The following is a 27,504-nucleotide window of genomic DNA, read 5'->3' on the forward strand; positions in this document are numbered from 1 at the left end:
AAATGCATTTAAAAGGTAAAAAAAGAGATTCTGATGATCGCGCACCTCAGCTGTGATCGTCAGACATTTTTACTTTTTAAAGCATTTTTTTACTACCATTCTTTGGAACCAGTAATTAAAAATGCTTTAAAAAGTAAAAAAAATGTTCCCACGATGATGCATTGCTCAGTTGATTGTCAAAACTTTTTTTTCTATTTTTTAGGCATTGGTTTACTACCGGCTCGGGCAAATAGATAGTAAAACAATGCTTTAAAAAAGTAAAAAAAAGGCTCCGATGATCACAGCTATTTGCCCGAGCCGGTAATAAAAAATGCATTTAAAAGGTAAAAAAAGAGATTCTGATGATCGCGCACCTCAGCTGTGATCGTCGGAGCATTTTTTTTTTACTTTTTAAAAGCATTTTTTTACAACCTATTCACTTGAGCCGGTAGTAAGAAAATGCTTTAAAAAAGAAAAAAAAAGGCTCCGACGATTACAGCTGTGGTGCGTGCTCATTGGAACCTTTTTTTTTTACAGGGGCTGGGGTTTTTTCCATTTTTGCTCCCTAGCAGATTTCCCTGAAGCCTGCTAGGCCAAAAACGGGGATGTAGACAAAAAATGCGAGAGTGGGGGGGGTCCATTTTTGAAAGAAAGAGAGAGAGGAAGGAAGGAAGGAAGGAAGGAAGGAAGGAAGGAAGGAAGGAAGGAAGGAAGGAAGGAAGGAAGGAAGGAAGGAAAAAGGAGAGGAAGGTAGGACTACAAACTGGCACTAGATGCAGCTTCAGAGGATAATCCAGGGCTGGAAGGGACCTGGAGGTCATCTAGTCCAACCCTGCTCCAGCAGGACATTATTGGTGAGTTTCTATCTTTTGATCCCCTGTCACATGGTTACATAGCCACGCCCACCCAGTCACATGGCCCCAGCAAGCCACCCCCACCAAACCAGCCCTACCAAGCTACGCCCAAAGAACCAAAGGAAAGAAATTTAGATTGCACCACTGAGAATATCTCATATTTCAGCAAACAGAGAAAAACTGAAGTAAGGAGAACTTTTCTGATAGAACAATTAATCAATGGAATAGTTAGCCTTCCAGAGTTGTGAATGTTCCATCCCTGGAGGTTTTCAAAAACCAAGCGGACAATCGTTTGATTGGGATGGTATAAGGGGCAAGGGATTGGATTAGATACAAGACCGAGATCTCTTACAGCCCTATGATTCTGTGTTCTACGAAGCTCTGCTGCCAACCTTCAGTCAGCTGATAACAACAGACCCATCTAACCCCTATAAAATATGCAAAGATCAAAGCTGGGGAGATAATTCATTCCTTTGTAACATTCTTTCTCTCTCCAGTATTTTTGGACCATTGTGTTGGGAAGAAAAGAACTTTTCTAACTTTTGAAACTGAGATACCAGAAAAGCAAAAGCGAAAGATGGATGCCCTTTGTTCAGTTGCTTAGCTTCCCGCATGCTGAGGGATCAAGGTAGCCTTACTTCCTCAGGGACACTCTGCCAACCGCCTGGGAGTCCCACAATGCCCCAAAGGCATCCATTCACAATCTTAACCGGTTTCCTTGGTAACAGCTGTTACTAGTTTTCCACCAATCAATGGCAAGCGGGACCGGGGGAGTCAGTGTCCTACATAAAGAGTCAGACAGATTAGCCCGCTCAGTTGAGGGCTTATTCCTTCTCTGGACCTTCTCCAGGAAAAAAGCCATGGCTAAAGGACTAGGGACCCAGCAAGCTGCACCCCGGCGATGGGCCTGCTTCTTGGCTGCCCTGTCACTGCTGTGTCTGGCTGTCCAAGCAGGTAAGAGGAAAGGCTTCTGGGAAAGAACACTCCAGGTGAACTTGCTGGGCTTGGTGGTGAGGGAAACGTGGTATGGGGGGTCACGTTGGTGCATGGTATGCATGTGGGAAACTCCAAAACAGCTAGAATGGGGAATGTTTCTGGCAGAACATTGAAATCAGCAAAGGCTTTTCTAAGGGGTGCTCTCCAAAAGTGTGTACAATGCATTTATAATATATATATATATTTTTAAAAATTAAATACTGTAGCCTTAGTTTGTCGTATAACTTCAGCGTGAGGAAATAAGAGGGAATGAGTTGGCCTCTTCTGTTCCACAGCAAAGCAGTCCACGTTGCTGACTCCAAGGTTAGAAAAGCGCTTAGCTCATATTCAGGAGCCCAAGAAGTCATGCTCTTGCTCTCTAACTATTAAAACTCCTTGAGAGAGCAAGAGTCTCAACTCAGACTAATGTGTGCGGCTTGAACAGACTGTCAAGAGGGTTTCCAGATCTAACTCGAACATAGTGAGGATTCTCACAGCTTTGAAACTCTGGCCCTTTTAGCTTTCACCTAGCAACTTGCTTGGTCTTTAAACTCTGATTTAACAGGACTGTACTGGAAAGAGCATACATGCCTTGGTACCCTATTTGCTTTCACGACAGCCACTTGGATTATGGCTGAAATAGAAAAGGGGGGTTTCAACAACATTAGCAAATCACACGGATAACCTCTGGTATCTTTTCGCTGCTGGATTCCATGTTATTCAGAAAGGTTGCATCCTTTACTTTCAATCTCCAGTTCAGCTTGATCAGAGCGGGATTTGTTTCTAGAGGAAGCTAATCCTTTGGCTGAGATAAGATTTTGAAAAATATAATCTAAACCAGACTCCTTTGGCGCTGAAAGGTACAAGTAAATCAAAAGGAAAAGTCGGGGTTGAATCAGTTTATAGCCCAGCTGGATGGGAGTTTGAATGGAATAAAAATTCACGACTGGGAGTTACCTTTTGACTCTATTTACTGTGCTACCACCACCTATGCGAAAAGAACCGATGATATTGGGAATCAGATTGTGGTTTTGTGTTTTAACTCATTTTTTTTTGCCATTCTATTAGCACTTTGTGGCAAGCCAAAGGCATGAACTTTCTTCAGTTGTGAACAAAGAGGTGGGGCGAGGTGGGGAGTTGGAAGTCAGGGTTAAAATGAGAAAACTGCCTCATTAATATGCTCTGCCTCGCTGAGAAACAAGCATATCAATTTCCCACAGCCGAATGCAGGAAGCACCTCACATAAATATCAAACGAATCTGGAATACGGCTATGTGGAAGCCCACAAAAAAGAGCTGCAGAGAGATGGACAATATGAGGCTGAAAGAGGACATTGTGTGGTTGTTTCCCTTCTCCTCTCTGGAGCAAGGAGTCACCAGTGCTTTTCTTTTTGAAGTGACTTCAACAAAAGTGATGTTTTCCTAGAAATAACCACATTGGGTGCCTTTCTCTTTAAGAAGCCTTTTTCCCACCGCACTGTGTGTCTCTTTGTCCTTGAGAGAGGGAGAGAAAGCGGGTTTGTTTACTTGCCTTTGAATGTTACCCTTTTATCACTTGCCCAAGTTGGACTGGACAGCAAGAACTAAGCCAAGAGACGGAGACTATGAACAGGCTCCGCTTTCTTTCCCCCAGGGTGGCCCTGAAACACATCTTGGCCCGGGGCAAGCATTTAATTCATTGGACGGCAGTGATTTCATTGAGTTAATGATGGCTAGGGAGCCAGAGGCTCACATCCAATTCCCAAGAGTCCTAACGTGCCTGCTTTGACACCCTCAAGGAATAGCAGGAGTAATTGCCATCCTCCTGAGCTTGAGACCATCTGGGGTTATGGTAGAGTGTAATTATAAAAGGCCTTCCCAAATTGCAGTAAGCTAGACATGGTGAGGCACAGTGAAACCCTGAATGTGCCGGTTGTCTGAGTTCACTTATATAGATCTAGAAATGATTTCAGCAGCTTCTCAAAGTCCAGGAATATAGGTTACGTAAGGTAAAGGTAAAGGTTCCCCTCGCACATACGTGCTAGTCGTTACCGACTCTAGGGGGCAGTGCTCATCTCCGTTTCAAAGCCGAAGAGCCAGCGCTGTCCAAAGACGTCTCCGTGGTCATGTGGCCGGCATGACTCAATGCCAAAGGCGCATGGAACACTGTTACCTTCACCAAAGGTGGTCCCTATTTTTTCTACTTGCATTTTTACGTGCTTTCGAAACTGCTAGGTTGGCAGAAGCTGGGACAAGTAACGGGAGCTCACCCCATTACACGGCAGCACTAGGGATTTGAACCGCTGAGCTGCTGACCTCTCGATCAACAAGCGTCCTAGCCCCTGAGTCACCGTGTCCCTATAGGTTGGGTAAATAAACGTAAATAAGAACCTAATGCTCATCTTCTAAAGCAGGGTGTCAAACTCAATTTCATTGAGGGCCGCATCATGGTTATGTTTGACTTTGGGGTTTGTTGGGGGGTGGTGTTGTGGGGGGCGTGGCCAGCTCAACATCACTCATGTCGGGGGCGTCTATAGTGGCCCAAGCATTCTGCCAGCAAAAACGCGCTCCCGAGCTCTGTTTTCAGCTGCGACGGCCTCCTGCAACCCTCTGCCAGCGAAAACGGAGCTCGGGAGCCTGTTACTTCAAGGCTTTTGGCCCACTATAGGTGCCCCTGACATGAGTGATGTTGAGCTGGACACGCCCCCACCCCCGAGGTCAAACACAACCATGAGCTCTGTTTTCACCGCCAGAGGCACCATGGGCCAGTCATTTGCTGTTTCCAGGGCAGCCCTACAGGCCAGATCTAAGCAACCCGCGGGGAGGATCTGGCCCCCGGTCTTTGAGTTTGACATCCCTGTTCTAAAGTCAACGAATTAAGCATATCCCTTGATTGGAGTCATCCTTAAACACAGTGTTGTTTTGTGCACCAAATGAAGAGCATTTCAAAGAGTGAGCATCAGAGACCATTTCTATCATATGATATAAATGGATAATGTATCATGAGATAGCCTGTCAAGCTCAGATGTCATTTCTTTCTTCCCTGCCTTTATTATTTTTATGAATAACTCAAGGTGGCAAACACATCTAATCGGCCTTCCTTCTCCTATTTTTCTCACAACAACCCTGTGAGGTGGATTGGGCTGAGGAACAGTGAATGCCCTAGGTGGCCCTAGCTGGCTTTCATGGCTAACGTGGAACTTGAACTCACAGTCTCTTGCTTTCTAACCTGCTTCACATCTATTCTTTAGATCTGTCTCCCTCCCTGCATCAATGAGTACTTATCACAAATACACCTATACTATGCATGCATACACATTTACACCTTACATCAAATCAAGGATAGGTTGCTTTCTCCAAAGTCTAATGATTATTTCCTTAGAAAAAACACAGCCCTTGGGAGAAATGCATTGCACAGGATTATCTCCTCTTAACTCCAGTAAAAAGATGTTGGACAAACACTTGGTTTCTTGTGATTCAGAAATCATTGTCAATATCCAACACAACATCACTCCTTTCATATAAGCAAAGGGGTTATAAAAAGCTTTATGACAAGACACTGTTTTGACCGTTATCATTATTCTGCAAATAATATTTCTCATAGCTTTGAGCTAAGAGATGCTGAAATTGTGATGGATCTTAACAAGGAAAAATGTCTATGCCTGATTCTTTGTACATGCAGAGAGGATTTTAACTGCTTGATTTGTGTATGCCTTTGAATCAGTGTTTACTGCTGGCAATTGCCTGGATTAATCCCTGCAGTTTTCTTGGCAAGGATTTTCAGAAATAGTTTACCCTTGCCTGTTTCCTAGGGTTGAGAGAGAGAGGGTCGCCCATATGACCTTGTGCATAAAACAGGACCAGAACTTATGGTCTCCCAGTTTTTGCTGGTGCCCCCTAACCATTAGACCAAACTGGCTCTCTAGCTGCTTGATAAATGACAATAATAAGGAGCAACATATCCTATGAACAGTGATGGGATTCAAATAATTTAACAACTGGTTCTCTGCCCTAATGACCGGTTCGGTGGGTGTGGCCATAGTGGGCGTGGCCATGGGGTGTGACAGGCAGCCCTCGGCCTCCTGCACCCCCCTGGGAGCAAAAATGGGCTGCGGGGGGGATGGGACACACACTGTCCCACGTGCCCCATTTTGGGCTTAGGAGGCCTCCCTGCACTTACCTAGGAGCCAAAATGGGGCGCGTGGGGACTCCTGGAAGGGGTGGGGCAGGAAGGTGCAGAGCCAGCCAGCAATTTAGCTACCAGTTTGCCCGAACCAGCCTGAACCGGCTGAATCCCACCACTGCCTATGAAGACACTGCAAGCAGAATCCATCCTTGGGGCCATTACACCAATTCAAGTGGAGTCGTCATTGTCCCCCATCACCAAAAACCGCTATCACAGAATTTCACAGCAGCAAGTGCAAACAGAAACAGAGAGATATATCTAGCTAACAGAATCATTTTGAAGTTTAGGTAAGGAAGCTGTTCCGGTTGTGAGTTGTTTAAAAATTTTATTTATGAGAGGGGTAGCATCAGCAGTGGGATTCAAGTAATTTAACAACCGGTTCTCTGCCATAATAATTTCTTCCAACAACTAGTTTGCCAAACTGCTCAGTAAGTTAACAACCGGTTCTCCCGAAGTGGTACGAACTGGCTGAATCCCACCACTGGGTAGCATGTAAACTTAATTTGATGGGCAATGTGGTGTTCTCTGGTAGTTATTTAAGCCACACTTAGAAGAATAGGAAGCTTGATTGTGCAGATAAATGATGATTTAATGCTGGAGTCATTCCTTGCTTTTCCCCTTTGTGTGTGTTTCCCAAACACCATTTTGTTAACAACATTCACAGTGGTTTTAGGCAGAAATAAACTGAGATTTGAGATTCCCAGAGGATCCTTTTCATGGCCAGGAGGTTCTCTCCAGCCCCAATGGCTACAACTCAGCAGCAGGGTTTCCCATCACTTTGAGTCAAAAACACATGAATATTCTAGTGGAAGCTATACAATTGTCTCTAACTACAAGGACCCCCCCAAAGCTGCCAAGCCCTGCACAAGAATCCTGGCCCTGTTTGGTAGATTCTGCCTTCCTCCAATGGGAAGGGAAACAAGTAAAAGGGAAACCTAGCGAGCAATTTTGTTTCTTTCTCTAATCCACAGATGGGTACATGTTTGATGACGCAGGGACCCCAATTAATGCTCTTCAGTCCTCTAGACAAAGTAAATAACCATGGCTAGTTGGAAACGTTACTGAGAGTAATTACATTACTGTGAAAAGCTTTCAAACTTCAACTTCAACCACAACAACACACGAGCACACAATAGATACAAAGTTATGGTAAACCGCGACAAACTTGATTGCAGAAAATACGACTTCAGCAACAGAGTGGTCAATGCCTGGAATGCACTACCTGACTCTGTGGTTTCTTCCCCAAACTCCCCAAACTTTAACCTTAGACTGTCTACTGTTGACCTCAGCCCATTCCTAAGAGGTCTTTAAGGGGTGTGCATAAGCGCACCAATGTGCCTACCGTCCCTGTCTTAGTGTTCCCTTTAATTGTATTCATTTTATGTATTCAATTCATGCTTATACTTATATATATTATCTAATATGTACTGAACAAATAAAATCAATCAGTCAATCAATCAAATAAAAATGAATGTTTACCTTTCAGCGTAGCTCAGAGGTTCCCAACCTTTTTTTTGGCCATGCCCCACCTAAGCATCTCTAAAATCCTGATGCCCCCCCCCCCCCGGTGATATATAATTCTTACTATTCAGAAAGTGAACTCCTACTCATGCAGAGGAAGCCAAAAAGGCCATTAACTTGGTTTAAACAAGGTTCCAAATTGCCCCCCATTAAAAATCAAATTGCAACCCCTGTGGGACGTGGGCCTCCAGGTTGGGAACCACTGGCTTAGCTGCATGGAGAGGAACCCCGGGTGGTTAGAATGCCACAGAGAAAAATATGCCATGCTCTGTTTGTTTTCCTTCTTGCTTGCATAAAGGTTGGTGTAAACTGAGCTGAATTTTGTAGGAGGATATGTAACAAAGTCTGATTGCAAAGGTACCCTATCACACTCTCTTGGCAAACTCCTGACTTGTACCAAACATTAATAACGACACGTCCCTGTTGCACTGCATTTTCTTCTGTCCTACTTCCCTGACTGAATCATCTCACTGCCCATTCGTGCTATTTTTGATCCTGTTGACTGCAGTCCAGAAGGCAGATGCCATCGGGGATCCCACAGCAGCTACCATCAATCATTCACACTTACTGCTGAAGCGGCTTCAAGAGCTTCTGCTCAACGGGAACACCAGCGATACCACCCTGAGGGTCCACACGGCTGGCTCTGATGAAATTAAAGTCTTTCACACCCATCAGCTGTTGCTCAGCTTACAAAGCGAGACCTTTGAGACTCTGTTGCAGAACCAGACGGTGCTTGACTTACACGAGCCACCTGACAATGTGGCCCTTTTTGAAAAGTTCATCAGGTAAACGGATGGTGGCCTGCTCTCAGGGGTGGGCTGCTGGGGGTTTGCAGGGGTTCAGGAGAACCTCTAGCTAAGATTCTGTGCAGTTCGGAGAACCCCCAAATCCTACTCCTGGCTGGGCCCGCCCGCCCATTCTGCCCCTCCCAGGAATCCACATGTGGCCTGTTTTGGATGCACGTAAGTGCAGGGCGCGCACAAAGGCTCAGGAAGGGTGAAAAACGGGCCTACTGGAAGTTCAGGAAGGCTGGAAACGGGTCCATTTCTGGCCTCCAGAGATCCTCTGGAGCCTGGGGAGGCCATTTTTGCCCTCCCAGAGGCTTGAGGAAAGCCTCAGAGCCTGGAGAGGGCAAAAACGCCCCCCCTGCCACTGTGGTGCAGGAGGCCAACTAGGTCACGGCCACCATGACCAAACCCACCCAGCAACTGGGCAGAGAACCCCTTGCTAAAATTTATGAAGCCCACCCCTGCCTGCTCTCCATACAGAGAAAGGGAGGGAAATTCCATGGATTAGAAAGTTAGTGTGTGAATTGTTTTCATTGACTCTATACAAGGAGGGGCGCTGTATTTCTGAAGGCAGAGTTTCTCTTTCAGATGTCCCTCCCTTGTGCCTACTGACCTTGTTGAAAATGACCTTGAATAAAACATTGTCAGCCATAAACAGGTTCTAGAACACGACTTGCTAAGATGTGAAGGGCTTTTCCGCATGGCTCTCTAACCATAGTTATCACATCATCCTGCTCGTTCTAGGGGTTATGAGCGCAACACTGGATTCCACTCCACCCCTGGCCCATTTGTGAAACAGCCTACATTCATCTTGGCTTTTCCAGGGCTTCCCACCTTCCACTTGCTGTTCAAAACCTTTGAAGCAGGGGTGCTATTCAGCAGGTCCTGACAAGTTTTGGAGAACCGGTAGCGGAAATTTTGAGTAGTTCAGAGAACTGGCAAATACCACCTCTGGCTGGCCCCAGATAGGAAGGGAATGGGGATTTTGCAGTATCCTTCCCCCTAGAATGGGTGGGAATGGAGATTTTGCAGTATCTTTCTCCTGCCACGCCCACCAAGCCAAGCCACGCCCACCAAGGCACGCCCACAGAACCAGTAGTAAAAAAATTTGAATTCTACCACTGCTTTGAAGGAGGTCATATTGATGTAAGCCTAGGATGCAGAACTGCCCTCCTGTTACCTGCTTGAGATTGCCACAAGCATTTTCTCTTGCTGGTCATTTGTCATCAATTTTCAGTACTGTTCTCTTTTAGGCAGCAGGAAAAATGGGGATTCTTCTGCTGTACCAAAAGGTCAGCTTTCCCATTTCTATGACCAATTGTTTCAAACCTGGCGGAACAACTCTAGATTATTAGGGCTTAGAGAAATAGCAGGAGATTTGGGGAGGCGGGGTAGGGAAGCAATTCTTTAAGTTTGGGATGGCAGATTTGTTGGGAGAAGGGAAGTGAGATGGAAGTGGCTCTCTAGCCATCACAGTAAAGCTGCTCATGCTCACTTAAGCAGAATAAGCACAGCAATATCGATCAAATGTGGATGGGCTGGATGATTTTTTTAAAACAAAATGCCCAGCAGTGGACACACATCCAAATTGGATACTTATAAGAAATGCATACTACTTGTATTACTACTTGCGGTGCTGAATCGACTAGGGGATTGTGCAGATGGCTAAAGAGATAAATCCCACCACTTTTTTTGCCCTCATTAAAAGGGAAGTTTTGTTGTAAAATGTTGTAAAATTATTTAACTTGGCATGAAAGACAGATTCTCATTGCCTTCTTTCTCTAGGTATCTGTATTGTGGTGAGATCTCCATATTCCTCCATGAAGCCATCCCACTTCATCGTCTAGCCAGTAAATACCACGTGTCCAGTTTGCAGCGAGGGATCGCTGAGTATATGAGGGGCCACTTGGCTAGTGAATCAAGCCAAGGCCATGTGGTGGGATGGTACCATTACGCAGTGGGGATTGGTGATGAAGCTCTGCAGGAGAGCTGCCTTCAGTTTCTGGCCTGGAACTTCTCTGCTGTCATGAGTAATCCTGAATGGGCCTCTGTAAGCCTAGATTTGCTGCTACTATTGCTGGAAAGGTCTGACCTAGTCCTCCAGAGTGAATTGGAGTTGTACGCAGGTGTAGAGAAGTGGATTACCACATACCAGCCTGAGGACCCTGTAGTGGAGAAGATCCTGAGATCCCTGCGTTATCCTATGATCTCCCCTAGCCATCTTTTCCACCTGCAGAAACAGTCCCCTGTGATGGTGAAACACTACAGCACTGTGCAAGATCTGCTCTTCCAAGCTTTCCAGTTCCATTCAGCTTCCCCAATCTATTTTGCCAAGTACTTTGATGTCAACTGCAGTATGTTCCTGCCCCGTAACTACCTCTCCATCTCTTGGGGGTCCCAGTGGGTCATTAATAACCCTGCTCGAGATGACCGTAGCACCAGTTTCCAGACCCAGCTGGGCCCTAGCAACCATGATTCTGCCAAGAGAGTGACATGGAACGTCCTGTTCTCTCCTCGCTGGCTCCCGGTGAGCCTGCGTCCTGTCTATTCTGACTCGATCTCTGGGGCCATCCAACCTATCAGAATCGAGGATGGACGTCCCCGCCTGGTTATCACTCCAGCCACAACCAGCTCAGATTTTGCAGGTGTCAGTTTCCAGAAGACCATTCTGGTGGGCGTCAGGCAGCAGGGCAAACTCTTTGTCAAACACACCTATAACTTCCACCAGAGCACAGATGAAGTTGCCGATTTCCTGATATATGCCGACTTGCAGAAACGTACCTCTGAATACCTGATTGACAACTCTTTGCATTTGCATATCATTGTAAAGCCTGTCTACCACTCACTCATCAAGATCAAAAAGTAGAAGGAAGCTGGGGGAAAGAGACAGCTGGACACATCACGGGGAGAGAACCGTTGGTTGCATTGGATGATAGCAGCGACTCTACCATTCAGTATTAAAGTGTCTGATGCAGGCTCTTTCTGCATCTTTAAGTCCTGCTGGAGAAGCTCTGAGAATTCATTGTGTAAAACAAGCGTCCTTTGAATCTGAGGACTTTTAATCAGCAATTAATCAGGGAGTGGAGGGTTGTCTCATCTGTCTTTCCATTGTTTTAGAGGTTTTATCTCCCTTCAGTTGGAAGAGACTCAGGTAGAACTGGAGATTCTCATGGTGCTTTTGAATAGGTAATTATCAAAGATGTTACATAGATATTTTTTTTGAGGGGGGGTCTTTCTCACCTAATTAGAAGTTGTTTCCCCATGAGGTTTTGTTCCCTTGAGATAATTACAAACTTATTTCCTGACAGAAAAGCCCCTTTGGAATTAGATTGCAATTGGTGTGTGGTTATTCTTCTGCCTACCTTCAGATCTCCCTTGCTTCCTCTAGTACTTTACATACCAACTGCAGGGAATTTCCATGGAGATAATGTTACGTGTGAATTAGGATGTAGATCCCTGAATCAGTTCAATGTGGTTCTGCAGTATGGATTTCTGCTAGTTTTGTATTGGAAGTGTTATTGTTACTTGGCCTATTGTCTCCTTAGTCATGGAGATTCTGCAGATTTTTGCAACCATATAAAGTTCCACAAAAAAATAAAAATAAAATAAATTCCATTGTTTGTCCTCTGTCTACTGCTACTGTCCATAGCTTTTTAAACAAAACTTACGGAGTTATTTTGAGACCGGAACTGTAAGTCTTATGCGGAATAGGAAGGGTAATTAAATATTACAAAACTGATTGAAAAACAGGCCATAAAAACCATTAATTTTTTTTATACTCTGTGTGAGAGTGTATGTCAACTAATGGCCGGACAATATCTTTTCAGCCCTGTGCAAATCAGAAATGTCTATCATAGCTACTTCCATGAAAAAAAAACACCCTCTAATGCAGATTAAGATTCCCATCTCCTAATACCACATACTCCAAACAATCTTAAGTAACTATTGCAAAAAAAATAGTGGGCACCACATCGCTTACTCCTGGTTTAAAACTCTTTGTATATGCATATGCACCAAGACAAATTCCTTGTGTGTCCAATCACACTTGGCCAATAAAAATTCTATTCTATTCTATTCTATTCTATTCTATTTAATTGCCATTTAAAAATGGCAAATGTGGCAAGCTCGTCTTCTCACCATCATTGCTCCTTCTCTGTAATATTCTCCTAATTAAGAGTACAAGACAACATGGCTAGATGATCCCTGTAGGTGGGGCCTTTTTAATATTAATGAAAAACAAACCAATCTTTGTAAGTATATATACATCTTGATATTAGAAGATCTCTTCCAAGACATTTACTATTAACTTTACCAAGTGTGAATCAGCGGTATATTTCTTGACTGCTGGTTTTACAGTTGATAGTCAGTTCTAAAAGGCAGAAGTCATCCATTCTTTCAGTGTCTTCATTGTTGGTTCTAGAGCTAGTTGTTGTATTTATTGTAACTTGTTTGATGTTGTTTTATATTTAATCATTCTTTCACAATGTTCCTTGGCTTTCATTACTAGGGGTCCTAGAGCCTTTGCATTGTCTACCATTAGAGTAATGCTACCAGCACTGTACTTGAATTTCAAAATCATGCTCACCTTCTTCAACCCAGCTTCTCCTAAAATATATTCAACATGAGTCGACTATATAAGGAGAGAATATACAGCTTTGTCTGTCTCAATCTTTAAGGCAGACTTTCATTACGTTCCATCCGGACTGTGGCTTCCTGCCCTATATATAAGCTTTACATGAGATGTTCTGGGATTCTTCTTCTCCTAAGGATACTCCACAGCTTCATATAGTCAACACAGCTGAGAACCTTTCTGAAACATAATTGGCTTCTTCCAGGGGTGGCATTCACTTACCTTCACTACCGGTTTGCAAATGTGAGGGTGCAAGCATGCGCAGAGCGTCAAAAACAGAATGTGATGACATCCGGGCATGTGGGAGGAGCCTCCCGCCACCACTACCGGTTTGCCTGAACCAGATAGAACCGGTTCTATCCGGTTCCATCAAACCACCACCGGCTTCTTCTTGGAATTCTTTGATTTTATCAAAAAATCCAGTATGCATCAGCAATAATGCCTTTCCAGGAAAAAAAAAAAAAGCTTGAATATCTGCCATTTCCCTTTCCATTTACAGCTGTAATCTGTGTTGGATGATCCTAAATACTGTATTGCTAGCATGAGAAACTAAGAATTTACACACACTATTAATTCTCCTGTATTCACACTCCTGAAAGACTGTATTCTTTCAATCTGTTAGCCACTGAGTCATTCCCTAAGATTTGCTGGCATAATTTGGCTAGAACATCTACAAATTCTTCTTTGCTTGCATTATTTCTGTAAATACTCCATTAATTCCAGAAGTCTTCTGATTTGGTAATGACAACAGTGCTAAACCAATTTTATATTCCAGTGCTAGAGCTTTTTGTAAAATCGGAATATCTTCTAGCAACAATAATATTTTTTACTTGATAAATTACCAGAAACATAAAATAATAAATAGGGAACAGAAGATAACAAATAAAATCAGGATCAACAAAAAGAAATAAGTACAATTATATATTGGCAACTATAAAGTAAATCAAATATGGTATACTCTGAACATCCCTATTACAATAATATTTATTTACCTAACACTAACAAATGTAATATATTAAAGTTATATCTTAAACTAAATGTCCTCTAAAATTATTTTAAAAATAACTGAATAAGATGTTGATGAAAATAGTAGTCTTTATTTCTTTAATTGGCTTTGCCTTATTAACACCATGGGAGCATAAAGTTGACTACTGCACAAATGGTGGCTGGATTTGAGTCTTCTAAGATGTGTTGCATGTTGACAACCTTAGTATGCAGAATTTCAGAAATTCCATCTTTGTTCTTACTTGAACCAGTTACTGCTGCCCATTGACTTCCTTCAGCATGTGAATTTGAGAGTTGGAAGATTTCTTGGAGACTTTGTTTTCTGTGTCTGCTTCTGTTTTTCATGTCTTTATTTGTATAGTTGTAACACTGCTTCTTGTTTCTTCTTGTTGGTCTTTAAATTTCATTTTATTTTTATTCCCTCTTCATGTCTTTATCTTTTGTGTCTTTATCCAATTCCACACCATTTCAATTCACTGATGTGTAAGACATCAATATGTAATTGAGCTGTTTAATCGTTCACTATGTTGCGTTCATGCTTCTTAAATTCCATGTTTCCACTGTAATCTTGCCTTTAGCACAGCCAGCGTGACTAGTGACTAAAGGACTGGTACCCAGTGAACTTGGTGACTGAACCTAAATACCATCATAGCAAATCCAATGCAAGAAGGGATAGCGGTGAGTTGCTAACAGAGAAAGGTAAACAGACCCAATTGGAAAAAAAATGAACTCAGATTTTTTTTTTTAAATGGGAAAGTGGAATGCCAAAAGCAGCTGGATTCTGTCGGGAAATCTACGATCATTAGAATTAGGCAGTAAATAAAGTAGAACTGGATTAGACAATGATATATTCAAACCTGTGCAAAGATTGTTATAAGCAGATCTTTGTGATGGCATAATATGAAGCATCACACATATTGCAAGAAGGGACCCTTGCAACAAAAACTACAAGAGACTGGAAGGATTCTGGAAATACTCTGGTGCTGGTATTGGATATTGTTTGCTGTCCCATTTTACTTACAGAGAGAGATACAAAAGGCAACATTTGGGATTCCATCACATACTTTTTTTAAATCTACTTGCTGAAAAAAACAATAGTGCATTGTTTTGGAAAAACAATTCTTGCGTCCAGCCCAGTTAAAGGATCATCTAAAAATCCGTGTAAGTATTACACGGATTTACCCCAAAGGTAAGTATATCCCAGTCATGAAACTAAGGATGATGTTTGATTGACAACAGCCCCCTTAGTAGAGAATCATGGCCATAGGCAGACATAGTGTGGTTTCAAATGTTGTCCACAAACCTTTTCCTCCAAAGGTCACTGTAGAACGGTGCTAGTTAAATATGTTAAAATTATTTGTCTTAGAATGATGCAAAAGTACAGCAAATGCACACAGCATATCATCTTATTGCCAGGTTACACCAATGCTGTTGCACTGTGTCCTCCTCTAACACATAGTTTAAAAACTAGAGTTGTGCTTGCACAATAACCAATCTTCCACACCTATCTTGGTATTACAGCACTGGATATATCTGGTGACAGCCTTCTGTGTACCCATTCAGACAACTACTCCTTTCAATTTGGGGAAACTTAGTCCTGGAGATTAAAAGTTTTTTGTGGCCAGAAAATCCTCTTGGCAGCAGCACTGCAACCCACCAGGCAAGCTTTTAGGCCTTCTGTTTAAGTTAGCTATTTCCCTCTAATGCCTTTAGCCACAGTATTCTGACTGGCCATCAAATGCACCTCCCTGGAGCATCTGAACTTCCCTGTGTCCCTTCAAAGCTTAACATCGCCGGTTCTTTCCATCTTTGCCAGGAGGGTTTGTCCCATTCACTGTGACATAGTTCAAGCGTGGAGGGTACTGACTGGGCTGGCTTATTTTCTTGGAGATGCCACTTTGATGGGAAGCAACAGAAAGAGAGGATGCCTCACTGGGACCTGAAGGGATAAAACCAGAAATGAAAAAGAGGACAATCATTAGGGTTTGTACATAGCTACATCACAAGCTGGGGAATAACTGCACAGCCCAACAGTTATCATTCCTTAGGCTGACCTTCAGTACAGCTATGCCATCCCCAAAATCAATCAATCAATCAATCAATCAATCAATCAATCAATCTATCTATCTATCTATCTATCTATCTATCTATCTATCTATCTATCTTTTTCTTTCTCTCTCCCTCTTCTTTCTTTCTTTTTCTTTCTTTCTTTTTCTTTCTCTCTCTCTCCCTCCTTCCCTCCCTTTCTCTTTTCTTTCCTTCCTTCTTTCTTTCTTTCCTTCCTTCCTTCTTTTTTTTCTTGCTCGCTTGCTCCCTCTTTTTCTTTCTTTCTTTCTCTTTCTTTCTTTGTTCTTTTTCTTTCTTGCTCGCTTCCTCCCTCCCTCCCTCCCTCTCTTTCTTTCTCTTTCTTTCTCTCTCTCTCTCTCTCTTTCCTTCCTTCCTTCTCTCCCTCCCTCCCTTCTTTTGCATTCAAGTCACTTCTGACAACTGGACTAGTCCCTGCAAATTTTTTTTTACCAATGTTTTCATCAGTGGTTTGCTATTATCTAATACTGAAAAAGAGAGCGACTGGCCCAAGTCACCCATCTGGCTTGGTACCTAAAGCAGAACTATAACTCATGGTCTCTCAGTTTCTAGTATTGACTATTACACAACTACAGCTGGCTTTCAACCTTCAAAGGCAAGCTAGTAATGATTCCAGACATATTGCTCTAAAGTAAAAGAGGTAGATCTAGTATGTGCAGCTGCAGGACACACGTCTTCTGTAAGGTGGCGATGTTCAAATTCTCTGCTGCAGTCATCAGAGTCTTTGTTGCACTGAGGAGCAATAACAGAAAATTGTGATTTTGGCTGATGCTCACATACCTGAGGAAGGCTGGACTTGTAGAAGCCTCACTCTGGACAACTGCACGGCAGCTCTTCCAATGCTACGGATATTGTGCATCCCTCCTGTTGCCATTATCTTGTGCTCAGAACTGCTTTCCAAGGGATGTCGTCGAGAGGCATTGTTCTTTGGGCCCTGGAGCTGCCGGGGGCAAGAGATGAACACACTGGTACAGAGGGTATTTCAGGGATAAGGAAACCCTTTTACCTCACCCTGAATTATTAAAGCACAGGTTAGGATCCATAAACCAAGAAATACATTCTGAGTTTCTTCTAAGCAATTTGCTTTATTATTCCTCACCTATAAACAGAACTTTTGCCAACCAGAAGCCAGACTACTTGCACCAGTTATTCTATAGTTCCTATGCTTCTGATTTTGCAGCACTGGGCTTTCAACAGCATTCCCACTTGTTGTTTATAGTTCCCGAAGTTTCCTATGCTGATCTCTGGAGAACCATAGCTAGGGAAGGGGCAACATTCATTACACTAACTCATTACACTAATAATTCATTAATGTAGTTTCTGAGATCTCAGCATTGAGGGGGACCTCACGTGAGCTTTTGCAGCCTGCCTTTAGGAGAAAACAGAGGAAGACTATTACCTCTTTGGACATTTAATCAGGAGTTTATTAGGAGAAATAATTAGCTTAGGGCACTGGATAGCATCACTGTAGCAGGACAAGAGTTCACTCAAAGGCTTCCTGAGTGGACCTTGAAGACGGCAGCAGAAACTCAGCACTGGGATTTTGATGCAGCCTCCTAGTGAATTCCTACTTATGCCTGATTATAACAGAAGTAAATCTGATGGAAGTTAGCTTTGGCCCGCAGCTATTGAAGGAAAACCACAAAAGATACCATCATTGACTGTTCTTCTGTGAATCTTAATCTTAGCTGGTCATAGTGTTGGGATAGGGAAGACGTACCCTCTGGCCAGTAACCTCAAACGAGCGCGACCGCCGTCTCCTCCTCTTGGCCTCTAGTGATTCTTCCCTCTTCTCAAGTTTCTTGCTTCCCTTTTTGTTAACCCGGAGCCAGGGACCAGGGGAGCGTCTGGGTACATGTCTCCCAGGAGCAGTATCCCCGGTACTGCTCGACAGATTGTCCTCGCTGATGGCATGTTGCAGGCTGGGACTGGCGGGTTGACAGAGGGCAGGGGTTTCCCGGCAGAGGGTATCCTCGCTTTCACTCAGAGAGTGGAGGGAGAGGTTGCTGAGCTCCTTGGTTGGCTTCAGCAGGTTCAGCCTGTCAGATTCCAGCACCCGTGAACGGCGCCGGGCAGCCTTCACCGCAATGTTTTTGATGCCGCTCGCCATCTCCTTGTGTTCTGCCAGAGGTGGAAGCATGTAGCAAAATTAAAAGCTTTCCCTGGATTCCCTTTGCTAGAGTGCCGGCAGCCCGGCAGGAAAAAGGAAAAGGTGGGAAATGCCAGAAAGCAGCTGACTGTCTTTTCAAAGTGGGAGGGAGGCCCTCGTTGCATTGTCTCTTTCTGATCTGATGGGCAACTGGGAAGCGTGAGGCAGTTAAGAGTTCCCAGTAAGTCAACAAAATAGGTCTCAGCTGCAGACTATTAGCAACCTAACTACTCATGGAGCGCCACGAGGAAACACAGAACCTTTAAATATTTAATTATAGGATTTGTATCCTGCCTTTATTTTGTACAACTCAAGGCAGAGTACCTAATGCTCCTGCCTATTTTTCCATCATTAGTTGAGAGAGAACAACTGGCCCAAAGTCATCCAGCTGCCTTTCAAGTTCGAGGGAAGACTAAAACTCGTGATCTTCTGGTTCCCAATCTGGCATTCATGATCTCTTGGTTTCCAGTCCGGCACTTTAACCACAACATCAATCTGGCTCTCAATAAATATCTATATCTCACCTCCATGCATCAAGATGCCATCAGAGCAGTGATCACTGCTGTCAGGGGAAGAATTCTGGTGGCTGCCCAGGATAAGCAAACTCTCCTGGGGTGTATACTGTGAAGAAGAAAGGAGGCAGGCCATGTTCAATTATACAGAGCTTCCCCTGATTGTTATAGCTCCTCCCCTAGTGTACAGTACAGCGCAGTATAACAGAGTTGGAAGGAACCTGTAGTGGCCAAAATTGTGGAACCCTTTTGGGAAAAGTGTATTTTCTAAAACTAGACAATAACATCCACTTTTTTGGGGAGTAGCACCATAAAATTATATATATAATTATAATTATATATATAATAAGTTGACTTTGTATATAATATACAAATGGATGAAGACTATTGCTTGACATAGTGTAAGCCGCCCTGAGTCTTCGGAGAAGGGCGGGATATAAATGCAAATAAATAAATAAATAAATAAATAAATAAATAAATATATCAATGGAAAGATAATTTAATCAAGAATGTAATGCAATAACTTTTATGAAGGATTTGCTATTAGAATAGCAGTTACAGTATAAAGAAGAAAAATGAAACACACAGAAAAAATGAGATATACAAAAATTATCACCATGTCAGTTAATACTTAGTTGGATAACCTTTAGCATGAGTTATGGCTTTACAACGTCTTCCCATGGAGTGAACCAAGTCTTTTAGTTCTGCAGCTGTTATAATGTGAAACCAAGATTGAATGATTGCTTCTATGAACTGGGTTTTATTGCTGGGTCGCTTCTGACTAACAAGTTTCTTCAGTTGGCTCCATAGATTTTCAATTGGATTAAGGTCTGGGCTATTCCCAGGCCATTCCAGCAGTGGAATATGATTATCTTGGAACTGCCCAAAAAAAAGTGGTGTTATTAGCCATCAAACCTCAAAAATACACTTTCCCCAAAAGGGTTCCACAATTTTGGCCACTACTGTAGTGGTGAGATCCTGTTTGACTCAAACCACCATATGCATGTCAATCCCCCGTTTTCTCTACTCTTCATACCTCTTGACTGATCATGCCGTTGACATGGATTGGGGGTGGAGTCATCACTGCTGAATGCTTCAGCCGCCGAGCCCGAGAACTCGCCTTGAACACCTGAACTGCTTCACTGTTGAGAAAAGAAAGATAAGTATCTGCTAATTCCAGCACAAGAAGACCCCACCTAGCTCTAAACTCCCTTTTTTATGGGCTGCTGAGCCTCCACTCCAATCAAATTCAACAGGCAAGACTGCTAAAAATCAATGGCAGGCTGATTTTTAAAGGGAAAACACACAACAACCGTGCTATAAGTTCTAACAAGGCTTGAAAGAAATAACTCCGAAAATAAAATCCCTGCCCTGTATGTGTATGCAATGCAGTCCTTATCCACTGGAGACGTGGTCTGAATTAGATCTGATGAATATCCTGATTGTGACTGAATGAGCTTGGGTTGTTTTTGTTTTTTTAAACCCATTCTTCCAACCTTCAAACAAGAGGAAGCGGTCTTCATGACAAAACATTTCAAGAGAAGTGGGGATGCATATGGGTCGGGGTCAGAGGTGGGTTTCAGCAAGTTCTGACCAGTTCTGGAGAACCGGCAGCGGAAATTTTGAATAGTTCAGAGAACTGGTTAAATGCCACCTCTGACTGGCCCTGCCCCCATCTATTCTCTGCCTCCCGAGACCCAGCTGATCGGGAGGAAATGGGGATTTTGCAATATTCTTCCCCTGGAGTGGGGTGGGAATGCAGATTTTACAGTGTCCTTCCCCTGCCACGCCCACCAAGCCACGCCCACCAAGCCCACCCACAGAACCAGTAGTAAAAAAATTTGAAACCCACCACTGGTCGGGGTATGGATTGAAAAATAAGGAAGAAAATGTTGAAGACAAAATAAGAGCAGGGAGACCGAGAGCAGTGGTGGAGAGAAACATGAAAGAGAAAAAGACACAACATCTAAGAAAATGAAAGACAAAAGGGACAGGAGTATATCGAGTGTGAGCACTGAATGCCTGTGGAAATTTGCACTCGGTCTCTTAATTCGGCTTCGTTCCAGGAAGCCTTTCGCTCCAGAGTTTTCAAAGACCCACGTTTCATACAGGTAGTCCTCCACTTAACAACAGTTCATTTAGTGACCGCTCAAAGTTACAACGGCACTGAAAAAAGTGACACGAGCGTTTTCCCACACTGACAACCGTCTCAGCATCCTCATGGTCACGTGATCCAAATTCAGGTGCTTGGCAACTGACTCGTATTTATGACGGCTGCCGTGTCCCTGGGTCAACGTGATCTCCTTTTGCGACCGTACGACAAACGAAGTCAAGGGGGAAGCCGCATTCACTTAACAACCCTGTTACTAACTTAACAACTGCAGTGATTCACTTAACAACTCTGGCAAGAAAGAAAGGTCGTAAAATAGGGCAAAACTCACTTAAAAGCTTAAGTCCCACTTGGCAACAGAAATTTTTGGCTCAGTTGTGCTTGTAAGTCGAGGACTACCTATATTCTGTGGTGGGTGATCCATCCCAATGAAGAATGCCACCCTTCTACCTCCTTTTTGAAGAGTACAGAACAGTTCTTACCTGTCTGACGCTGGAACAAGGGGTGGGAGGGTATTCTTCCGAGAATCCCGCCAAGGCAGCTGCTGACCCTCAGAACCCAACGTCTTGACACTCTCTTGGTCTGAGTCCAGAATATTTTCTGCAGGGAGCGGGGGAAGCTTTGGCACAGAAGTCTCCTGCACATAAACATTTTCTTCATTTTAACTGTTTTTATATTTATCTTTTTACCGTTCTGTAAGCCACTTAACAGCTGCCTTATCGATGAGATGGGCAGCATATAAACTTAATAAATAAAAAAAAAACCTAAATAATAAAACAAACAAATAAATGAATGAATAACAATTTGGAATGAAACTGAAATGGGGCTAATGTAGAAGAAGCATTTTGGAGATTTTTCTGGGAACAATAGTGAAGGGTGGAATTGAAACAAATGCTACAAAAGTTCATGTCCAAGAAAAAAAGATGGATGAGAAAGATGTCACAAGTGCTGTGAGAATGTTGAAAAACTCTGTGGCTCCAGGTGTAGATAATGGAAATGTCAAAATAAGGAAATGGTTTGTTTATATGCAATAAACACACAATGCAATTATTATTGTTCATTGTTTGTGTAAGAAGACCCATCTGTTCTTGACCATTGGAAAATACTATCACTGGGGGAAAGTTAGCAACGGAATGAAAAAAATACACAGGTTATTTGTTAAATATGTCTGGGAAGCTGTTTGACAGACTTCTAATCGAAATGGTATGAGAGGTAACAGTGTACAAAATCCAGGAAGTCTAATAGGGCTTTATGCAGGGCAGAGTTTGCACATTGCCAATTTTTTTATTTTTCAGCAAGTCACTGAGAAATGTATGAATGTGAGAAAGATTATTGTACAATGATTGATTTAGAAAATGCATATGATATTTTGAATAGGTTGTATTTATGGAAAGTTTTGCACAAATATGGAATCGAATATCTATTCCTGAATGTGGTAATATGTGATATATAGTAGAAGTAAAGATTCTAAAGATCCATTCTTAAAGATCCATCTCATCATTGGCACCCTTTTTTTGAACTATTACCATCTGGCAGATGGTACAGGATAATAAAAACAAGGACAAATAGGCTGAAAAACAGCTTCTATCCCAGGTCAATAACCATATTGAATTCTACGATATAGTGCAATATTGGGTTTTCAATTTCAATTATATAGAATGTAAAGGATGTATGTTTGTGTTTTTATTTTTATAGTTATCATTTACACTGAGGGCGGCATTTAATTTCATTGTACCATGTGCAATGACAATAATTTACACACTATATGTGTAAATAAATGGAATATTTCGTGATTGGTTCAATACTGGTCATAAAACAAGAATATATGATGCTCCCTTAAGTTATTTAATATATTTATGGATCAATGTTTAAGGAATGTTAATGCAATATTAGACATGAGTTTGTTGAGATGTGAAAGTGTGTGTGTGCGTATGTATCTATGTATTTGAATAAAGACAGAGCAGCAAATGATAGTTAGACTGTAGATGCAACAAGAAATATGCATTTGAAAACTAATATATTACAAGACAGTTGTGTTTGACAGTGAAAATTAAGTGAATGACTGCAAGCTTTACATAAATGGCAACACATTAGAGCAAATAGATGTAATTGTATCCATCTGTATCGGTAGAATGTTTACCAAAGATGGGAAAATGAATGGAGAGTTTTTAAGATATACAAATGGTGGGTAGAATGTGGGGAATGAATGCAAAAGAAGCAAAAATTGCTACATATAAAGAGCATGCTTGTGCCCCCATTTTTATGTGAAAATTGAATATTTCAGAAGGATCATAAATGTTAGTTGAATGCAATGAGAATGGGTTATTTAAGAAATGCACATGGTAAAAACAAGAATAGAGCAATGAATGAATGAATGTTGAATGAATATGGACTGAATACTAGAGGACTACTCTCGGCCTCTGTCAAAGTCATTCCATTTTACTAGATCCATTGGAAGTGACTGAGACACATCAGAGCCCACTTATCTGGGAGGAGTTTGGTCCTGAGGAAACAAAGTGATTGTGGCTGAGCTTGGCCACCTGTGTTTTGGACTCACCCTCTCCTGGTGAGTTAAGGCCTCCTGGGGAGAGGCATATAATTGGGTTGACAATATTGGACAATTTTTGTCCAGTCTCCAATCTACCTTTTTTTTTGGGAAAAGTTTCTTAAGAGGGTGTCGTGTCCCACTCCTCCGCTGACAGCTGGGTCAGGGAAATCCGAATCAGGCTTGCCTCTGCAGCTCTGCCCAAAGTCCTAGCAAAGTCCTCAGAGCAGGCAGGAGACCAGTAAGTGACTTCAGCAAGATAAGTTCGACTTTTGCCTGACTCAGAGACTGCCAGAAAGTAGATCCTTTATATAGGCCATGGGGTGTGGCTCCATGACTCAGCACTCATTAAGGCCTGCCCTCCTTCCTTCTGTTGCCTCCGCCTCCAATCTTCTGATGCGAGGGTCACTCCAATCAGCTGTTGTTGAGTAAACCTCCTCAGGCTCACCTGCTGTGGAGGAGGGGGAGGGGTCTAGCTGCTCCGTTTGCCTGGGCATGGAGTCAGGGCTGGGGCAGGGAGATGCTCCTTCTTCTGCAGTTTGTGTGGGCATGGAGCCAGGACTTGGGCCGGGAGGCATACATTCCTCAGTGTTCGGGAGCAGGTAAGAAGGCCCCGGCTGCTCTGAGGGCGGGCAAGACACAACAGAGGGTGGGATGCAGGGGTCGGTTCTACTTACCTTTACTACTGGTTTGCAATGGGATTGCGTGCGCGCCGAGCTTCTGCACATGCGCTGAAGCTTCTGTACATGCGCAGTTCGCCTATGACGACATCCAGGTTGGTGGGCGGAGCTTCCCGCTGGTTTTACTACCAGTTCTATAGAACCGGTCCAATACTGGTGGGTTGGTGCTCCCTCCAGAAGACTTGGAAATTATCTGGACCCCTTTGATTCACGGCTTAGATTGGGATACAGTACTGAGGCAGCACTGGTTGCATTTGTGGATGACTTTTGGGGTGGGGGGCTTGAGGTGGGAGTGGTGCAACTGTCCTGGATCTTCTAGTGGCTTTTGATGCCACCAACCACGGTATAGTAAGAGCCAAGGTGGCGCAGTGGTTAGAGTGCAGCACTGCAGGCTACTTCAGCTGACTGCTAGCTGCCGTTCGGCAGTTCAAATCTCACCGGTTCAAGGTTGACTCAGTCTTTCATCCTTCCGAGTTGGGTAAAATGAGGACCCAGATTGTTGGGGACAGTATGATGACTCTGTAAACCGCTTATACAGGGCTGTAAAAGCACTATGAAGCGATATATAAGTGCTATTGCTATTGCTATCCTTCTGAATTGGCTTCAGGGAGTGGAAGGCACTATCTTTCAGTGATTCTTTTCCTTTCTCCATGGCCGGTTCCAATCAGTAATGGGGGAGGAGAGGTTATGCCTTAGGCCCCCCTGCACTGCAAGGTGCCTTAGGGCTTGGGCCTCTCGCCTCTCCTCATGAATCTGCTGGACAAAGTCATTTGATGGCAGGGGTGTAGTATCATCAGTATGCTCATGGATAAGCAGCTGCCCATTTCCATCCCAGGCCAATCAGGTGATGCTATTGTGGAACTGACTATGTGTCTGGAGGCTGGGAGGGTTTGAATGGGAAGGAATCGGCTCCAGCTCAACTCTGGAAAGATGGGGTGGCTTTGGCCCTCAGGGTCTGATCATAAGTCATCTTTCACAAAGGGTGGGGTTACATTTCCCTGGACCGAACTGGTGTGCAATTTAAGGTTATTGCTGGCTTCACAGCTCCTGCTCAAGGAGCAGATGACTGTCAAGGCTGGGGAGGGGGAAATCTGGACAATCAAAAACCACATCTTTTTTAAAAACTTCTTACCATTCCCTCTTACAGAACAGTAAGAAATTTATCATGATTCCTTTCTTGTTATAACATGTTTTTCATCTCGTTGGCTTCTGTGCTCTACATAACATTGCTTATCTTGAAAGGAATAATTGAAAGTGATAGACATGCATCCAACAAGGGGGAAAAAACAATTCAGTAATAGTTTTTATTTCCAACATTCATAGAAGATGATATGAAGAGATTTTTCAGGATGCTTTAACAAGATGTCATTTAAAAAAAATCTATATATTCTTTGCTTTGCCTTGCCTTTTATTAGAAAAACTGAGTTGTTTCTTGAAACTCAGGAGGTTTTTTTTCTGGATGCATCATTAAATGCAATGATGGGTTCAAGAATAAAATGAGAAGTGAAATTAGCTTTTCACTCAATATTCAGAAGAAAAAAATGCGAGACAGACAGCAGAAGAAAGAATGAACTGTAAAATTGATATTTACCACATAATCTAAATGACATACTGGAAAGACTGATGCACAACTTGAACCTGAGGGCCTTCCCTTTCCTTGATTAAAAAGTCTACCCTGACCCAATATTGCATTTGCTATATCCAACAAGGTTGTAAGAGCTGTGGTGGCACAATGGTTAGAATGCAGAATTGCAAGCTGACTCTGCCAACTGCCAGCAGTTTGATCCTGACCGGTTCAAGATTGACTGAGCCTTCGATCCTTCCGAGGGGTGGTAAAATGAGGACCCAGATTGTTGGGGGCAATACGCTGACTCTATAAACCGCTTAGAGAGGGCTGTAAAGCACTATAAAGTGGTATATAAGTGCTATTGCAATTGTCACTCTCTGCATAATAGGACGCCTAGGCTTCCTCTGGTGCAGACAGTTTGGCTTAAACGTGGATACTGCTGAGGCGCAAAGATATTACTTTTGAGTCAGGTGAAAGGATTTTAGCAATGAGAACATCAATGTACCTTAAGAGCTCTAACAGCTGCTTGATCCATGGCTGCCATTCGATCTAAGGCCCCTTCTTCCAGCTCATGCAAGTAAATCTGATACAGTTCTTCCAGATGGGATGGCACCACTAGGTGAGACTCTGGCAATGAGAAGGGCAAGCAGAAATGAGATCACACAAGAGAGGCAAACAGACCACGGAAGCTTCAACACTGGTCGACAATCCCTTGTAGAGGGATGAAGGGAATGGCACAGATGCTACGATTAGGAAGGTATTAGAAAGACACCGAATACTTTTGATGAGAAAAGCATCAATGCCATGACTGAATAGGCTAAGACGGCGTGACAAGCTGCAAAATAATCCTGGGTCTCAAACTCATGACCTGTACGTGGCCCTTCGGGATGATTTTATAGAGCCAGTATCAATAAAGATAAACCGGAAAAACAGAACAGCCCTTGTTGACATATAGACAAGTACAGCAACTAAAATGCTCCATTAAGTTCTATACTGTTTGCTCCTAAGGCTACCTACTCACTAGCGATTTTGATGCCAAAGTTTGAAAAGACTTCATTACTGCAGTCTTCAGGTTAATGAACTAGTGTTGATGCTTCTCCCATTATGATTTGAGTTTGAGATTCCTGAGCATAATGCCACAAAATTGTGAGGCAAAAAGGTTTTACGATTACATTTGAGAGAGGCCATCAATAGATGATAAGCGAAGGTAAGGCATGTGAATCTGAAAGAAAGGATGGAGACCTCTGTTGTGCGTCAGAGAAGTCTGGGAAAGTAGATGATTATTATATAACATCTTTTATTTTCTTACGCACAACTTCCTGGATACAAGAACTGGGTATCACAGAGCCCCCTTCTACCACATTGTATCAAGAATATGTGTGTGTGTGTGTGTATCCCTGTACCCATGACATACACATATACACATCTCTCTCTCTCTCTCTTTACCTATCATCATCTATCATCTATCTATCTATCTATCTATCTATCTATCTATCTATCACCTATCTATCATCAATCTATCTATCTATCTCTATCTATCATCTATCTATCTATCTATCTATCTATCTATCTATCTATCTATCTATCATCCATCTATCTATCTATCTATCTATCTATCTATCTATCTATCTATCTATCTATCTATCTATCTATCATCTATCTATCATCTATCATCTATCTATCTATCTATCTATCTATCTATCATTTATCTATCTATCTATCTATTACCTATCTATCATCAATCTATCTATCTATCTCTATCTATCATCTAACTATCTATCAATCTATCAATCTATCTATCTATCTATCTATCTATCTATCTATCTATCTATCTATCTATCATCTATCTATCTATCTATCTATCTATCATTTATCTATCTATCTATCTATTACCTATCTATCATCAATCTATCTATCTATCTCTATCTATCATCTATCTA

General features: G+C 42.7%; 2 protein-coding genes across 3 annotated transcripts in view; one reads left to right on the plus strand and one right to left on the minus strand.

Moving 5' to 3' along the window:
* The first annotated feature begins 1,662 nt into the window (after nucleotides 1–1,662).
* On the plus strand, nucleotides 1,663–13,086 carry BTBD17 (BTB domain containing 17). The gene is made up of 3 exons (XM_058170701.1): nucleotides 1,663–1,787; nucleotides 8,002–8,278; nucleotides 10,067–13,086. Exons 1-3 carry the CDS (start codon nucleotides 1,694–1,696, stop codon nucleotides 11,145–11,147), a joined length of 1,452 nt encoding a protein of 483 aa, XP_058026684.1. The 5' UTR covers nucleotides 1,663–1,693; the 3' UTR covers nucleotides 11,148–13,086.
* Nucleotides 13,087–13,988: 902 nt separating this feature from the next.
* The window catches only part of LOC131191985 (dynein axonemal intermediate chain 2-like), an 86,720-nt gene continuing 73,204 nt past the window's right edge, over nucleotides 13,989–27,504 (minus strand). For both annotated transcript variants that reach the window (XM_058170696.1, XM_058170698.1), the window contains 7 exons: nucleotides 26,070–26,191; nucleotides 21,255–21,409; nucleotides 19,699–19,804; nucleotides 18,675–18,771; nucleotides 17,722–18,122; nucleotides 16,782–16,941; nucleotides 13,989–15,855 (listed from right to left, as the gene is read on the minus strand). In XM_058170696.1, the coding sequence (XP_058026679.1) occupies nucleotides 15,701–15,855; nucleotides 16,782–16,941; nucleotides 17,722–18,122; nucleotides 18,675–18,771; nucleotides 19,699–19,804; nucleotides 21,255–21,409; nucleotides 26,070–26,191 (1,196 nt within the window). In that variant the 3' untranslated portion in view covers nucleotides 13,989–15,700. The remainder of the gene's footprint in view (nucleotides 15,856–16,781; nucleotides 16,942–17,721; nucleotides 18,123–18,674; nucleotides 18,772–19,698; nucleotides 19,805–21,254; nucleotides 21,410–26,069; nucleotides 26,192–27,504) is intronic.

This window comes from Ahaetulla prasina, chromosome 2 (genome assembly GCF_028640845.1).
Source record: "Ahaetulla prasina isolate Xishuangbanna chromosome 2, ASM2864084v1, whole genome shotgun sequence".
In the NCBI taxonomy this organism is placed as follows: domain Eukaryota; kingdom Metazoa; phylum Chordata; class Lepidosauria; order Squamata; family Colubridae; genus Ahaetulla; species Ahaetulla prasina.

What these genes read in the sequence shown, in the direction of transcription:
- BTBD17 (XM_058170701.1), top strand. Translation starts at nt 1,694, where the DNA reads ATGGCTAAAGGACTAGGGACCCAGCAAGCTGCACCCCGGCGATGGGCC. An exon ending in GTGTCTGGCTGTCCAAGCAG is followed by an intron (nt 1,788 to 8,001) that starts GTAAGAGGAAAG and finishes TGTTGACTGCAG; the next exon opens with TCCAGAAGGCAGATGCCATC. An exon ending in CTTTTTGAAAAGTTCATCAG is followed by an intron (nt 8,279 to 10,066) that starts GTAAACGGATGG and finishes TTCTTTCTCTAG; the next exon opens with GTATCTGTATTGTGGTGAGA.